Raw genomic sequence first — 15,621 nt, forward strand, 5'->3', positions numbered from 1 at the left:
CAAGTGTCCTCCGACTTCACCTCATCGTTCATCTCACCCATCTCTATCAAACAACTCCCCTCAGGTCCTGTTCACTCACAGTCATTACCCTCAGTGACTGGGGACATTAGTGAGACATTGAGCCCCGTCCAAATTTCATATCACTGCTCTAGGCCCCTGATTCTTAGTGAAGGTATTGTGGAGTACAGGAAGAGAGCCTTGTATTTTGCATGACAGATCTTTCCCTGACACACTGGGCGAGGGTGCTGTGTGCAGCTGAGAGGTACGGCGGGACAGGGGTGTCACATTGCACAGTCGCTCGCGGCTAGTAGACAGTGATCTACCTTGACGGCCTGGAGGGGAATATGAAAACGATGGGGGCGTTCAGTAAATGTGCTGTGATCTCAGATCTGCACACACACACACACACATACACAGATACAGATACACACTCCCTTGTAGAGGAATTCTTGACCACAGTGTGACCGGAGGGTGTTTTGCCCTCAGGGCCTGCTTGAGTGATGTGGTGGGCCACGAGGACGGATGTAGTTGGCCTGCCTGCATGTCTGACTTCAATTGACATTTATGTGTGTAAATATGCACTTTGTGTGTTGTAGTTGACATGAATAAAGATGCATGGCGAGGAGTAATACTGTGTTTTAGGGCCACAGGCTATATGCTGGTTTCTATGTCAGTCAAAGCCCTCCGTCGGCCTCATTTTAAAGTCATCGCACAGACAGAAGGGTCAGAAAACCTGGTCAGTTTAACATCCAATTTGACACTTCAATCACACACGTGATTTTATCCTACCATCTTATTCCCTCTTGGTCAAGTGGTTCCATGGCCCCCAAAATAACCTTTATCAACGGAATATAGGTCAACATTTAAGTTTGACAGTAGTGCATTTGTGACAACAGAAGACTGAATTACATTTACGTGTTATCATTTAGCAGACGCTAAATGTGTCCAAAGCGACTTCCAAGAGAGATTATTTGATTCCTCAAATCAGTTGGAAACACCAGTTGAGCAAAGACAAAGAGGATACATCTAATCTGCAGTTTGGTTGGACTGCACCTTCGGATACCAGACTTTTTTATTGAAGTTGTTTATTTAAACATCTATCATCTATCTGTATTTCTACACAGCTGTCGATTTTTGTCTCTGGCCTTGCAGTATGCCGACATAAGTCTTGGTGAAACTAACCAGGTGTTGAAAGCAGGCTTAACACTTTATTGAAACCTGTCTATTATTTCCTAAACAATGTCATGTCTACAAATGCTCTGACAGCACTCACACTGATGGGCATCGCCATGTGCTGACCAAAAACACAAGCCAGTGCCAATGACTTGTTACTTTTGTCTTGTGTTATATAATTGTTTTGGGGCCTTATTTCAAAATTTCAAAAAGATTCAAAACACCAATATTGTAAACCCTAAAAAAAGTTATGTATCTCTGGTGAAATTGGTGAAACAGGATATTCCCTAATTACAAATGATCAATTTGTTTCAGTTGTTTACACAAGTAACACCTCTGAATGTTGGATAATCTGCATAACAACGGTATCAGGTGCACAACGACAGCTCAACAAACAAAAAAGACAAAGTCAAAGTTTTGTTTTGTATTTTGTTTTTAAAGAGATGAAGACTTCAGAACATCAAAAAGGGACCTGTACAAGGGGGAAGGGAGTCCCCACAACCTCGTAGGAAAGGAGGTGTGGAATCCCTAAAAGCAGCTTACCAAAACACAGAAGTATTGGTTGGAGTACCCTTGTCATCCAGGTCACAGTCAAAAGGAAGGCAGCTGGATTTTCCATACTAGAACACTCAAAGTACTATTTTCCATGAAAAGTAGGTTTACCCAACAACAACCCCCTGATTTCTCCTCACTTCACCAACATCAGTGGTCACACACATATGCCGTAAACGTGCAATGTACAAAACCAGCTAATGGTTTAGGTTGGGGTTTACTTTTCCTTGAACAGTGGGTAAGGTAATTAAATACACCCATACTCTAAACCCAATTATTTAGATTTTCTGTATATGATCATCATTCTGTGGTATAGTGTTATGCAATGCACAAATGACCATTTTCATAACCATACACAGCCATAAGCCTTCACATCTTTTCAGAAAGTACTGCCTAATGCATTCTGCATTTGAATGGCATCTAAAAAGGACTGAGGTAAGCACGGTTTATGTGTGTGTCAACAGCATAGTGTGAGCCTGGGATAGAAGACACAATTGCCATCTTTAACACATTGAAATGCAGCTACGTGTTGTAAAAAATGTTTTTTGTGTTTTACTCGCATAGACCCAAAATGAAATACAGTCGTCGTACCACTTTGATCATTTCAAAGCATTTAATCCAGTCATGTTGTAGCATCTATCTACACTCATCAAGTACTTAGATATTCAAATTGGGATTGCAAACTTATTCAACATGTCAAAGATGTAAGATGTTGTTAACTGAAATAACTGCAGTAATGGAAGTAATTTGAAACAATTTCCCAAATGTGCATTTAACACACTTCTACCAACAAGCTTATACACCTGCAGATTTTTACCATTAATTATTCATAAATTGTCCTTGTAGTGCATTGTACTAGACCAGTTTTCTATTGTAGACAAAAATATAAGTATTTAGGCCCTAAATAAGATTATAGAAATGTGTAACCTATGATAGAAGCCTATCAGATTTGTGACAACAGGGATTCTTAATGGATGTAAAATGTATAAGGCACACCATTTTCTGGAAAAACGTGTTGCTTTGCTTTGCATCTGCAGTGCCACTATTCTCCAACATTCTTAGTCTTTGGAGTTTCAGTTGAATTAGCCTTCTCAGGGCTATTCATAAGTCTAGTTTGACAAAGAATAGTGAGGGCAGGGGAAGTGCGAGTTGGTATCACACAAAATTGGGAACAAATTTATTCAGCTATTGGAAATCCCATGACTGCATCGTGAAGCTTTAGATTTCACTATTAGAAGATGTTAAAACTGATATGAGAAACCTATCGTTCAGTGGGAGGATGTTAAGTCTCAAATCTTCCTTTGCCATCTCTTGGTATCTGAGAGAGCTGATGAAGGGGAGGAGAGGGGTGCGGAGTGTGACGTCAGAAAAGGCTGGTAAGAGTTGTTTGAGAGGGGCTCATTGAGTCATGAGTGTCCATGACCCCTCTAACAGCAGTCAGTATGGGATTCACTGAGGGTATAGAGGGGCTGGTCAGATCCATCAGGGTTGTCGGGGTACTAGATCTGCTCATGGAGGCATTGGAGAGCTCAGATGGGGGTCCAGAGGGCGATCCCTCCAACAGAGTGGAATCACCTGATGCCATGTCCCCTCCTGTGCTCTCCTGGCGTAGGAGGTTCCGTCTGAACTTAGCACGGGCATTCTGGAACCAAACCTGCAGAGGATAGAGAAACAACAGTAACTAACACAGACCGTTGGAAGGCTTATAGGGGAGAGACTAAGATAGAGAGAGAATAAACTACACCCATGGTATGGGGGGTTTACTGAGCATATAAAGGCACTGATCAGTTTCAGCTCTCATCACAGAGCTGTTAGGCTGTAATTGCTGGAGGAATAACAACATTCATAAACAACAACAGGACATCTAGACCCCTGATGACAATATAAAAAATGCTGACAAAAACAACAAGGTTTTTGACTTGATCCCTCATTATATCGTCTTTCCATGTTCGTTTCCCCTTTTTGAAAGATAAAGCCTAGCAACGTATTTTCACTAGTGTTCTTGCCGGTAGACATTCCTTGTAACACTTGAAGAAAGGGATGGATTAATTCGAATCTTAAAGGTCATTAACATCAGGGCACACATTATTTTTGCGTTGAGAAGTCCCTTGTTTGCAAATCAATGTGTTGTAGCTAGTTTGAGAATCCCACTGTGGGAAGAGCTTCGGAGGTTCTATCAAACATTAAACTCAAAGTAAAGTCAGTAAAAATAACCTCAACAAAGTAGGTACATAAACAATGATGTAAGTCATTCTAATCTATTAGTATGGAGAGAACTTTGGAGTGATTTTTGCATGCATGTGTCTGCATCCTGCAATTGTTTATGTGCTTATAAGTTTCTGCATGTTATGCCTTCATGGACTCTGTGTTGAGTTTCAATTAGCCTCTCTTACCTGCAGGACCCGTTTGGTGAGCCCTGTCTTCTGTGCCAGCTGCTTGAGGTCCTTGGCATCAGGGTTGTGGTTGATAGCGAAGTATGACTTCATAGTTCTCAGCTGGTGGTGTTTGAAGGAGGTTCGCATGCGCTTTGACTTCTGGCTGGATGAGTAGTGCGAGTTGCGGTCCAAGGGGTCTCCTTCGTTCTCATTACAGCTCAACACTAGAAGGGGCATAATGGCACACACAGGTTAGACTACAGTACTTGTGTTTATAATGTGAAATGGTGCATATCCCATTCCATTCATATACTGCACAAACCAACGCTCTATAACCATGAAAAACAATCTGTCAATGAAACTTTGAAGATTACTAATATTTAATTTTTTCCATTATTTCAACTATCCATAAATTTAACTTAAAGGGCTTTGGACTGAGCTGATAAATTGTATGTGAATGTATGTGAATTTCAATATCTGATCACAGAATTTAATTAAGAAAGTAAGATTTTGCCGAAAAGTAGATCATTTGTTTTTAAGAAAAAGTTGGAAATGTAGATTGTTACTGATACACTTACATTACCATCAATACCCTTTTTTTGCTGACTGTATACACTTAACAAATACACTAAAGACTGTCAGCTCAGACTATGTGTGCCATATACAAGTGGTAGTTTTCACTTTACAAGCGTTTTAAGTATGATGTCTAGCATTTGAAACGTATTCAAAAACACTTGTGACAAATCCCCCTGCTCTGAGCACAAACCTTGACACAGCCATTCAAGCATATGGTCAAATAATTTACCTTACAGTGCAATTATAGTTTTTTTGTCAATCAAACATTTCTTTCCAAAAACATAACATCTGTCATAATCTCAGTGTTTTGATTACACAGTTGCTACCAATGTCGATAACTTATGACAAAGGGAAACAATTGTTTTATTTGACCCCAAAAATTGATAGATTTTGAGTAAAGGTAAACTTAAACTTTTTATATCTGAAGAATGGTTATGCAGATTTTTTTATGTTGACTATCTGAATAAGTCAACAGATGTTAAGAACATTGGAAAACTAACTCTTATTTAAACTATCAAACTTGATGACACAAATTGTCTAAATATCATAATGTTGTAGACAGAAACTGTCTGCTATTCTAACATATTTTGTTACATTTAGCAAAGATAAATTACCCACACTATCGTTTTGTTTGAATTTCTGGGTACCAGAGAAAGTAATGTTCTCATAAGTCAAAACTGTAATCGAGAAAGAAGTCAAGAAAAGAAGTCAAGAAAAAAAGATGAAAGAAAGAATGAAAGAACAGTAGTGATTGATGAAAATACTTTTATTGAAGACAATTCAACATTAGTTGCATCCACAAATTCTAGAAAGCCTGCGTTAGAGCCTGTTCTGAAATCGTACAGTGTTTAAACACTGTTTAAAGAACAGCATAGCAATGTTTGTTTCTGTATTCAGGATTTTGTTCTAGTTCATGAAATGAATGTACGGGTGACTGCATGTAAAACAACAGAGGTATTTTGTTACTGTTATTTATGCTTTTTAAATATCCAGCGCATTGGCTACACAAAGTAAAATGGCACAAAAATACAATCTTCTGACTTGCATTCAGTGGAGGACTTTTTATTCTTTCATGCTGAAACTTCCATGCTGTATTAAATAATTGCAACTAAAACGTTTCAATCTTGTCTCACCAAATTGTATTTGGCTTTATCCTCTTCTAATATCACAACCGAAAGATCCTGCTAGCAGATTTTTTCCCACTAGGGCCATGGTTTATTGTTCTTCTTTTTATTGGTTATGACGCAAGATGATGATAAATATGACCAAATTATTAAACTCATAGTAGCACCCCTTTAAACTTACCAAGACATTTACATTACATTTTTTGTGTCTCCAGTTGCACTGGAGTCTGATCCACTTGCAGTTAACAACTAGCTTAGTTCTTATAAAAGGCTAACAAAAAACAAACTGTCAAAGGTATTCTCTCCATTTCTCACAAGGGAGCATTTTTCAGGACTCTGCACAGGTGTTATACAAGCTATTCAACGATGATTTGCCGACCTAGAAACCGAGCTAACTGAAACTCTACAAATTAATTTGTGTGTGTGTGTGTGTGTGTGGGGGGGGGGGGGGGTCCCCGTCACCCCACCTCCATTTTTTGTCCCAGCCCCCATCTGAGCCATATCCACTTGTCTGGATATATCGTTGTCTATTTAACATTTTATGTTTTTGAAGCCAGTTGTGCTTCCAAAAACGTTGTAGCCTACCTGAATTGTGGACTGGTATCAAACAATCCACGTTTGATCAAATACAGCCCATTCAAAGTATTACATGAACTCGAACCGGCCAATTACTGCATTAACTAAGTAGGCTACTTTTACGCAAAACATATGGCGTTAGTCTGTAATTTGGTTTATCTTGATACAGCAATTATATTATTTTCAGTAGGCCCAAAGCCCCAAATAGCCTAATTCTTCTAAATAAATGTGAAAACCTGAGAGAAAAGTACAAAACAGTTAACAGTTTTAGAAAATAGTAGACCATTCTTACCTGCGTTATAAGCTGCCAAATCAGCTCCAGGTCCGGGACTTTTCCTCTTTCTGGGTCTCCCTTTAAGCACCGTCCCGACGCTGTTATAGTATGGTATTCCCAGCGAGTTTGCAGTGCTGGCACCAAATTCTTTGCCCGAGGCTTCATCCCCGCAATTCACATTAGCTTGATATTCCCCTTGTATTATTGTTTCAAAGTGGAGATGGCAGTATACAAGACTGTCCCGCATCCCGAAGTGGTCTCCGGTCGTAAGGATTTTGTGGCAGGAGGTGCATGTGAAACAGTTTAAGTGGTATACCAGGTCTTTCGCCCGCATAACCATCTCTGACGCCGAAATTCCGAGATGACATCGGGCGCATCTCTGGACCGAAAACCTCCTGCTTGGGAGAAGATAGCATGACAACAAACACCGAAACACGTAAAGAATTTAGATTTTTACTGTGGATTTTAAAATATATCAAAACCATGGTCTTGTCATCGCTTATCAACGAAGGTCACATTTAATCTGCTTTTAATCTGGTTAATAGGCTATTTGGGACCTAATTTTAAAAATTATTCCCACATGTGGGGAATAATTAATGTATTGACCTGTGGCATTTAAAAAAAATGAAATGCACAGTACGGCATTTTAATGACAATTTCATCTAACTGGTATGAAAGTAGGCCAAGTCTGGGGAAATAGGAACATGATAATCAAGGATTTGCCAAAATGCGACAGACCGCAATGCAAAAGCAGTTTGCAACATTTTGACTTTGTAGCATGCAGTATTAGCCTACCTATAGTAATCGTCTTTGCAATATATGCCCCCATCTTTACTGAAACAGGTCAGCTCAGACTCTAGGTTCAGTTTGCACTCGCAGCACTTCAGACATCGCATGTGCCACTGTTTGTCCACCGCTAGCAAGTAGTAGCGGTCCAAAATCTTCTCCCCGCAGCCTGCGCAGAGTGAAACACGGTCGCAGTTGATAGAGGTCCCATTCTAGAGAAGTAAAGGAACAAATTGTTTAACGACAGACGTCTTGTCTACCAAATGCTTTACACAGACAGTTTTCTTCATATTTAGTAGGCCTATACCCTGTGGCCTGCATGGCCTTTAAGGCCTGATCAGACACTAGGTTTTGGGGTGATAGCCTACAAATGATTAGGCATTCGGTTATATGTCAAATTCCTACAGATAGCTGACATCAGTGCATATAGTTAACAAAGGAAAATGTCACAATTATGTTTGGCCTACTTAATAATAGGTTAGGCTACAATGCACGTATAAATACACTTTTTAAACTGAGTTTGGACAATTGTATGTAATAGAGAACAAAACATTATGAAAGACCCATTTTGGGATAAATAGGCCATATCCAAATAAACAAATACAAACATAAATATGTAGGCTAGACCTAGACGTTTTATGCAGGCTATTTCTGCAACATAATGTACTATCGAAATTATCTAATCAAGCCCTAGTCCGTCTAGATTGAAGAACGTAAACTTAATTTTAGTTTAAATTTTAGAAACCACTTTTGATAACCAACATATATGCTGTGTAAGCTACTCCTAATACATTTTTTTGTTGTCGTCCTAAATCAGTCTTTTATCTCATTTATATTTGGCCATCTGGGGATTTTCTTTGAAGGAGTTTACGCACCGAGTCAGTTTCTCCCATGTCTATGGCTGAACTGATTGCAGTGGTATCGCTCTTCGTTCTCCGGTCCATTTCATCGATGACCCCCTGCATCTCGCTCCCGGAGAGATTATGGAATAGCATCGCTGGGATAGGGGTGCTAATGCTCCCCTTTACCTGCAAACAGGTTTACACTGAATAACCTACAATTGTTTACATTGACATTGGCAAACGCTTTTAACCAAAGAGACATGACACAGTGCATGAGCCTGAAGAAAGTAGGCAAGAAAATCAAGTCCTACCTAGCTATCAGAAGTGCATGGATCGTTTGATTACGGGAGTAAAAGTCAAGGAACGGTCTTGTTAGCCTATTTGCCAGTGGTAAAGTATCTCAGAAACCAGGCCCAGTGAACAACAATAACATCTACAACAGGTTACATCTCAACTTCAGTAGGTTTTAACACTCGGCTATAGCAACGTTTTTTTCACTTCAAATCATTCATTAAAAATCCAGACAATTAAGGATAAGCATATGAATAGCCGAAGACCAACTTTTCGGTTAGGCGATTGTTGAAATGTATATACATCTAGCCTATACGTTGGAAAAAAATAAAAACCATTCATAAACAAGGAATTGTTATGATAAAGAACATACCAGAAAATGTACGATAAGAAAATGTTCTCAAATATTTCTGAACTTGAAGACTATAGGACATCGGCACTGTTTAAATAGCCTATTCACCGTGCATATTACGGAAAAATCCACGTTGTCAAAAGTATTCCAAAACCGACAGAAAATCCCAAACTACACCCGGCAGACTTCTGGCAGCTTGGCTCCACTCTTGAGATTGATCCGAAAGTGTCGACTCGCAATTCAGGGAAATGAAGGCTATTCGCTCAAGTGATGCTAAAATAGCCCCGCCAGCACCGTCGAATGTTTAACCCGCAGCAATAATAGGCTACAACATACCTGACGTAGGCCTAATATGTCCTCCTCGAGAATTGGACGTGTCAACGAAACACAAACAAATTCTTCTTTAATTGTGAGAAACCTATCCTGACCCACGCGCACCGCCTCCTTGTGTAAGTAGAGTGTGTCTGAGAGTGTGTGTTATTTCGAATGACGAGTTGACTATTGGTTAGAGCTGTAGCCTACAACTGTCAAAACTCCCAGAGTATCGTTACGAACTTCTCGGTATAATCCCTGCACTCTCCATCTTTTGTACAAGGAAGTGTTAGTCAAGAAGGAGCCCCTACACTTCTTGGTTTGCAAACATCACTAATAGCCCATTTGTATCATCTATCATCTGACACGGTTCAACTTTTACATGTGTAGGGATTTGAATTGCTTCTTCTAAATTCCAATGTATAGCTTACTGCAAAAATGCAAACTCGTAAATTGATTTAAGGCACTTATCATATTATAGTCGTGACTTGTTTACAATAAAAACAAATTGACAAGCAATTTTCAACAGAAGAGTAGCCTATGTTCAAAGATGAATCTTGACAGACTAACGCGATCCATCTTAGTAGGAAGCCAAAGTGACATGAGGCGAACAAATCACAGGTCCTCAGTTACCTTACTGGACCTCTAAGCAACGTCATACACTGATTCAAGCACCATCTGTTCGCCAACCATGACAGTGACATATGATACACTTGCCTACTCATAATGATGGACCAGCCCCCTCGCAACACTATTGGCTAGTGATTTAAATCCATCAAAGAAAAACAACGCTTATGGCCGCAGGTGACAAAGCTCTGTCGACCTGACCTCGCATTAACAGGCTACTGCGAGGCTAGGCCTACCTCAAGATTAATTAATGCAGGTCCTAGGCCAACTAAACACCATTGTCCGTTGCACTGGAAAGTTAGTATTTCACATGAATTAATTTGTCGACGTATAAGGCCGTTTTATATGGTAGCCCTATCCAATAAATAACTAAATTAGAAAAGTTAGGCTAATCGGTGTATTAGAAAAAACTCTCTGTATAATTAGGAAGCCTATAGTCTACTTATAAGCAGGCTAAAGCTTAACCGCTTAGACTGTATGAAATAGGCCTACGACGTTTATTCCAATTAGAATAGGCTATCCTGTATAATATGATTATTACTGGTAATTATTAGTGATAATAATATTGCTGTGATATAGCCTAATGTTAGAATTACTTTTTGTAGCCTATCGTTTACAGTAGCCTAATCATAATCTTATTATGCATTATATAATTAATCCATCTATCCATCCAGTCTTTTTGTAATACAAGGCAGGGTAATCTTCCGTATAGTAACAATTAAGGTTTTCTTGTTCTCTTCACACATCGTTGTTATTAGCCTATATGTGAGATTTAGGCTAAAGTTTAATCATGCAATATGGAGTATGGAATATGCCACAGGCTACATGGAGTAGGCTACAGTCAACATCCAATTTAGACGAATGGGTTTTGTTGTCAATAAAGACGCGTCGCGAAGATCACAAAATATTCTATGAAGTAGGATAATTGTTTGCTCTTGTTAAAATAGGTAAAGAGTAGGCTACCCGTGTCGGTCAAGCACGTGTGTCCTTGTTGGAAGTGTTTTGTACACATCATAGCCTACCATAAAGGATGTCCAACGTTTCTACTTTGACAGGCATGGAGTCGCCTGCCAGAGACAACAGAGCATGCTGCCAAGACTGGCAAACCATATGTTCATACATCCAAACAACGTGTTGTTGTGTATTGGAACGTGTGTGTGTGTGCGTTTTTTGGTTGGCTATATCAAATCCTCAGATAGGCCTTGCAATTGCTCTTCCTAGTTTTCCATTGCTCAGCCTGCAACCAAATCCTCACTTGGCAAAGGCCATTTTTCTTCACAGTTTTTTGTTTGTGTGTGTTTGAGAGAAGTTGAAAGATGGAAAATGTACAGAGCACCCACTGAACTACTGAATCATAAGGCCTGAACAGGTTGGCATTGTGCGAGTCTAACATGCTCTCTCAATAAACTGTCTCAATGCACTGTCTTAAAGAAACATCACACAGGCTTCACATCATAAGGACATTGGCAGCCCTGAACCCAAACTCCCCTTTTCTGTCACTGCTGAAGAGGATTTTCTATGTAAGTAAGTAAGACTTTTTATATAGCACATTTCATACAGGAATTGCAGCTCAAGGTGTCTAAAGAAAAAAGTGTGTTGTTGCGTCATTGTGTACCTGTACAGCTGGATGTAACAATAAACTTGATTAGGCTTTGAAATCTTATTCCTGGAGAGCTACAGTACCTATATTTGCACTCCAAAATCTATTCTTGGTCAGTGAATTAATCAACCAACTTGAAAAGTTTGTTATGACAAAAATAACACTGATAGTTTAGAATGAGCTTCAAGACTTTGCCGTTCACACACAGCCGATTTGTTGCAATAATGTAGAAGTCGTGGTGCAAAGATTTATTGTGTGTGCGTTGGTTATCATCCGAGGCAGTAGCAAATAAAACGGTTCCTTTCTCCCGCATCATGGGACGTTAACGAAGTCAAGAAGAAGCATTTTGGTCCGTGTAGTCATTTAAGGACATACTCTGCCTTGTCAGACCTATTGTTTTCTGCAAGAGAACTACGACTCCCATGATGCAACAAAAGGTGCGTGATCTGCGCATCGAGACCATGGCGATATGCAGGACTGTCTGACAGGTTACCAGAAAAATAACCACCGAAAACGGGTCAACGCCCCATAATTACAAAGCTAGACTTGGATAAAGTGTGAAATAAAGATGGGGTCTCGTATCAAGTAAGAGTAATTTATTTCTGCATTTCCCTTGATATGACAACGTGACTACATTCTTTAAGTGAGTCCTTAGGTAAGATACAGACAAGGCCCGACTTGTTGCAACATACTGAACAAATTCTTACTCAATCCCCCTCAATGGCAAATTAATTGTAATATTTACCAATCAATTGAGAAGATATACTGCTTGCGACACAGCGAACACATGTTTAAGAACACGCGACTATGTCGGGTTTATAACCTCGAAGCGGTGCCTACAGTCAGGAAAGCAAATGTAAACATTGGGGTCTTCTCGTTCAGATAGATAATTATTGTCCTTTTGTTTTACATTGACATACCATTGGGATCAGAATGTAAGCTATGTAATATCCTTCTGTGTGGTAGATGTACTGCAAAGCATGATCTTAAATGTGTGGGTGTTGATATTGTGTTTCGAATGCAGTCTTGATCTTCGCTGCAATTGTGTCAGACTTGGCCTTCATGGATGTAACCTACCACGCAACATACATATTTATTTAATAATAAGCAATGCTGGGGTTGAGCTAATTGGGTTTCTCTGGTCCTGTGTAGGCTTTACTGTAGTCTACTATGAATGTGTTGCCCATTGTGCATGTGGCTCTCACAGTAGCCTATGTGCTGTGCAATGTAGCCTAGCCTAAACAAGAAGGTAACCCAAACATCAACTTTGGGCGTGGGAATTGTTTATCAGAGTTTTAAAGGAGTTAAATTGTTAGAGGCTTTCTTAGGTGATCCTACTGAGCCCCCACTGAGCAATATTCACTGTAGTGGCCCACCAAAGTCTACCAGTGCATGAGCTTGGTCACGTGATTTCTTTATTGCACATTTCCAAATGACCCTTCATAGACATAACACTGAAGTTGTTAGCTATCCATGCTAATCTCCTCAAGGGCTTGGTTTAAAGCTAGAAGCACTGTGGAAGGTGGTTTAAAGTCATTATTGCTGTGCTATACCAGCTCCTGACTCATGAAATAGTTTAAATGGTCTGCAAAACAACAAAAGTGATATAAAACATTACAGATGCAAGATGCCACACTTCTTGTCCTCTCGCCTTTCTCTCCTCTCCTGTTACTAAAGTGAACCACTTCTATGTTGAACCACATTTGGATAGGTGGTCATGTTTGAATTTTTGGGGTTAAAAACATCAGGTGGTCATCATATTTTTTAGAAGGTTAGTATAAAACATTACCGCTATTGGTTATTATAGAACATCACCACTGTTGGGGAAATATTGGATGATGTGGGGATGAACGTAGAATGTTTTCCATTGGTGTGAGTTGAAAGAGGGCCTGTTTGTTCCTGCAACCTTCACACTGGAGTCTTCTCTGTGGTCCCACAAGGATGAAAGCCAGTCCCACTCCTGAGCATGTTAATAGACTTACAATTCTACAATAACACTGGACACAGTAGGCTAGATGTTGAGTACAGTTTAGGTAATGGAGTCCTCCATTTTTGGGGGGGCCTATGTTGGGTTTTCCCTTTTCACGACTTGTGATCTACCAAAACTCTCCATGATCTTTTATGACTTTATATAGGACTAGGCCCTAAAACAATAAGCTATGTTTGTGCTGTCCCCAACATGATTAAATAAGGCACTTACTGCTGAGAAAGAATCAAATCTTCCACAATTTACATTTTTCTTTTTTCTTATTTAAAGAATAATCTACTATCATAATCATAAATGGCAACAAGTCTCCTTCATATAACTCACACATTTTTTGTATAAGAACATTTTATTCCAATCGATTAGAAAACCTCTCTAAGCTCAGTCCTCTTGTTTCAGGGAAAGCCCCCAGTCCACTTTCGAGGTCTATGTGGAAGTGACTCACCCCGGAACAGTAGGAACTGGTAAGTTTCTTACAACTGATAACATGGCATGTGTCATTTTATGTACTAGTGCTCAGTGCCCGTTATGCAGTCAGTGATAAAGATGGCGGTGACACACACAAAGACAGATTTCTGGAGTTATAGATAGGGCACAGAGCTGAAAGATGTCTGTGATTTCTGGAATTATAGATAGTGCATGCCCGTGATGCAGTTGGTGATTATATTGTTGGTTAGTTGATTTAGTGTTAGTTGAATTGGAGTTTGTGCACATTTGTAATGTGCAGGTAGAGTTTTTGCATAAGTAAACGCATTAATTCATGTAACACAATTCACAGATATATAGTAAATTTAAGTATCCACTTGTTTTTATGTTATCTAGCCAGCATTTCATCCATATCCATTCAACCCACTGAAAGAAGCTCATTAGATGTTATGCCAGCAGTCAGCACTGCTCACCTGGCTGTAGTGATGTAACAGTATACTCCCAAAACGTAGGCCCTACCAAGCCCAATCCCCCTTAGTGCAGCTCAATACTATGTATAGTTCCATCTAAAAGAGTTCCATCCCGAAACTGGCGGCAAATTATTTTTTGAGGATGTTGAAGTGCTTATCCAAAGAACGTCAAACGCGGCACTCCCTTGGGTTCTGAAATGGATACCTGCAACATTAGAACATTAGAGGTTCTCCAGATAATCGTGAGAAACTCGTTGCCCTAAAAATCCCTTTATAAACCATACAGACACACACACATATTCCTGACATTATTAGATAGCTGGTTATGGTTATGTGAATAATACCCTAACTGTTTATATCTTGCAAATGGAATCAAAGTTGAATGGTGACTCGATTAAAATACAAAGGATGTGTTGTTCGCTGTTATTGTGTGTCAAACAGTCAGATTTCCGTAACATTTGAATGATTTCGCTGAACTATCCTTTTCCAGCCACACACATAAGTCAACATTGGCTGGGTATTGGGCAATAATGTAAAGTGGATGTGAGTTTTACGAATCCACCGTATTTACATGCCCCTCTATGTAAAGATACCCTACCATCAGCAGTAAGAACATATTATAAATGGTTGTGCTGTTCACCAAAAATCTGGGTTTTGAAAATGCTTTGGGGGATATTGAACGCTGCTCCTGAGGTTGAAGTCAGTCAGAAGTTGGTCATAATAACCATAAGATTTCCCTTGCAGCAATACTACAAATGTGTGTTACTTTTGTAACAGGTAAGTCTTTTATGAGCCACACACTTTTAGTAAAAAAATATTTAATAGATAAAATTTACACTGACTATCCATGCCATTAATGGGCCATTGTGAACACAAACTTTCAACTGTGCGTGTGTGTTATGTATTCCTGTGTCAGAAATGAGGGACCATCTCGGGGCTGCATGGGGGTGTGTTTACTGTATCCCCTTACACACAGCTGTTCTATTGTCCTAAATTCACAGACAGGGGGTGGGGCCTGGTGTCTGATTGACAGCGACAGTGCTTCTGTGTGTGAAGTGCAGTTTAATTAGGCTGTATTATACTGTCAACTCTGGAATTATTGGCATCCCTGGCATAGATGAGTATAAAGTGTTTAAAAAGAAATCACTGTTTAGTAATATAGCTTAAAGTCACATTGGTGTCACACATGTGTGTTGCATCTGTGTCATCTCCTGCCTGTAAAACAGGAACAGAAGGAGAACAGGATAAGGGTTTAGGGTTCGTCATACTGTTGAAATACGA

At 39.6% G+C, this 15,621-nt stretch overlaps 2 protein-coding genes across 7 annotated transcripts in view; one reads left to right on the forward strand and one right to left on the reverse strand.

The window, feature by feature from the left end:
• Positions 1 to 1,630: 1,630 nt before the first annotated feature.
• Positions 1,631 to 9,363, reverse strand: LOC124484405 (LIM/homeobox protein Lhx2-like). The gene is made up of 6 exons (XM_047045307.1): positions 9,258 to 9,363; positions 8,312 to 8,464; positions 7,446 to 7,648; positions 6,669 to 7,045; positions 4,119 to 4,324; positions 1,631 to 3,379 (listed from the first exon to the last, which is right to left on the reverse strand). The coding sequence occupies exons 2-6, from the start codon at positions 8,429 to 8,431 to the stop codon at positions 3,089 to 3,091; spliced, it is 1,197 nt and encodes a 398-aa protein (XP_046901263.1). The 5' UTR covers positions 8,432 to 8,464; positions 9,258 to 9,363; the 3' UTR covers positions 1,631 to 3,088.
• A 2,543-nt stretch (positions 9,364 to 11,906) lies between these two features.
• dennd1a (DENN/MADD domain containing 1A) overlaps positions 11,907 to 15,621 on the forward strand; it is a 38,968-nt gene continuing 35,253 nt past the window's right edge. For all 6 annotated transcript variants that reach the window (XM_047044540.1, XM_047044542.1, XM_047044541.1 and 3 more), the window contains exons 1-2: positions 11,907 to 12,045; positions 13,844 to 13,908. In XM_047044540.1, the coding sequence (XP_046900496.1) occupies positions 12,029 to 12,045; positions 13,844 to 13,908 (82 nt within the window). In that variant the 5' untranslated portion in view covers positions 11,907 to 12,028. The remainder of the gene's footprint in view (positions 12,046 to 13,843; positions 13,909 to 15,621) is intronic.

The sequence above is a fragment of the Hypomesus transpacificus genome, chromosome 22 (assembly GCF_021917145.1).
Source record: "Hypomesus transpacificus isolate Combined female chromosome 22, fHypTra1, whole genome shotgun sequence".
Lineage (NCBI taxonomy): Eukaryota > Metazoa > Chordata > Actinopteri > Osmeriformes > Osmeridae > Hypomesus > Hypomesus transpacificus.

What these genes read in the sequence shown, in the direction of transcription:
- LOC124484405 (XM_047045307.1), bottom strand. Translation starts at nt 8,431, where the DNA reads ATGCTATTCCATAATCTCTCCGGGAGCGAGATGCAGGGGGTCATCGAT. An exon ending in ACATGGGAGAAACTGACTCG is followed by an intron (nt 7,649 to 8,311) that starts GTGCGTAAACTC and finishes TTACTTCTCTAG; the next exon opens with AATGGGACCTCTATCAACTG. An exon ending in TCACCAAACGGGTCCTGCAG is followed by an intron (nt 3,380 to 4,118) that starts GTAAGAGAGGCT and finishes TATCCTCTGCAG; the next exon opens with GTTTGGTTCCAGAATGCCCG.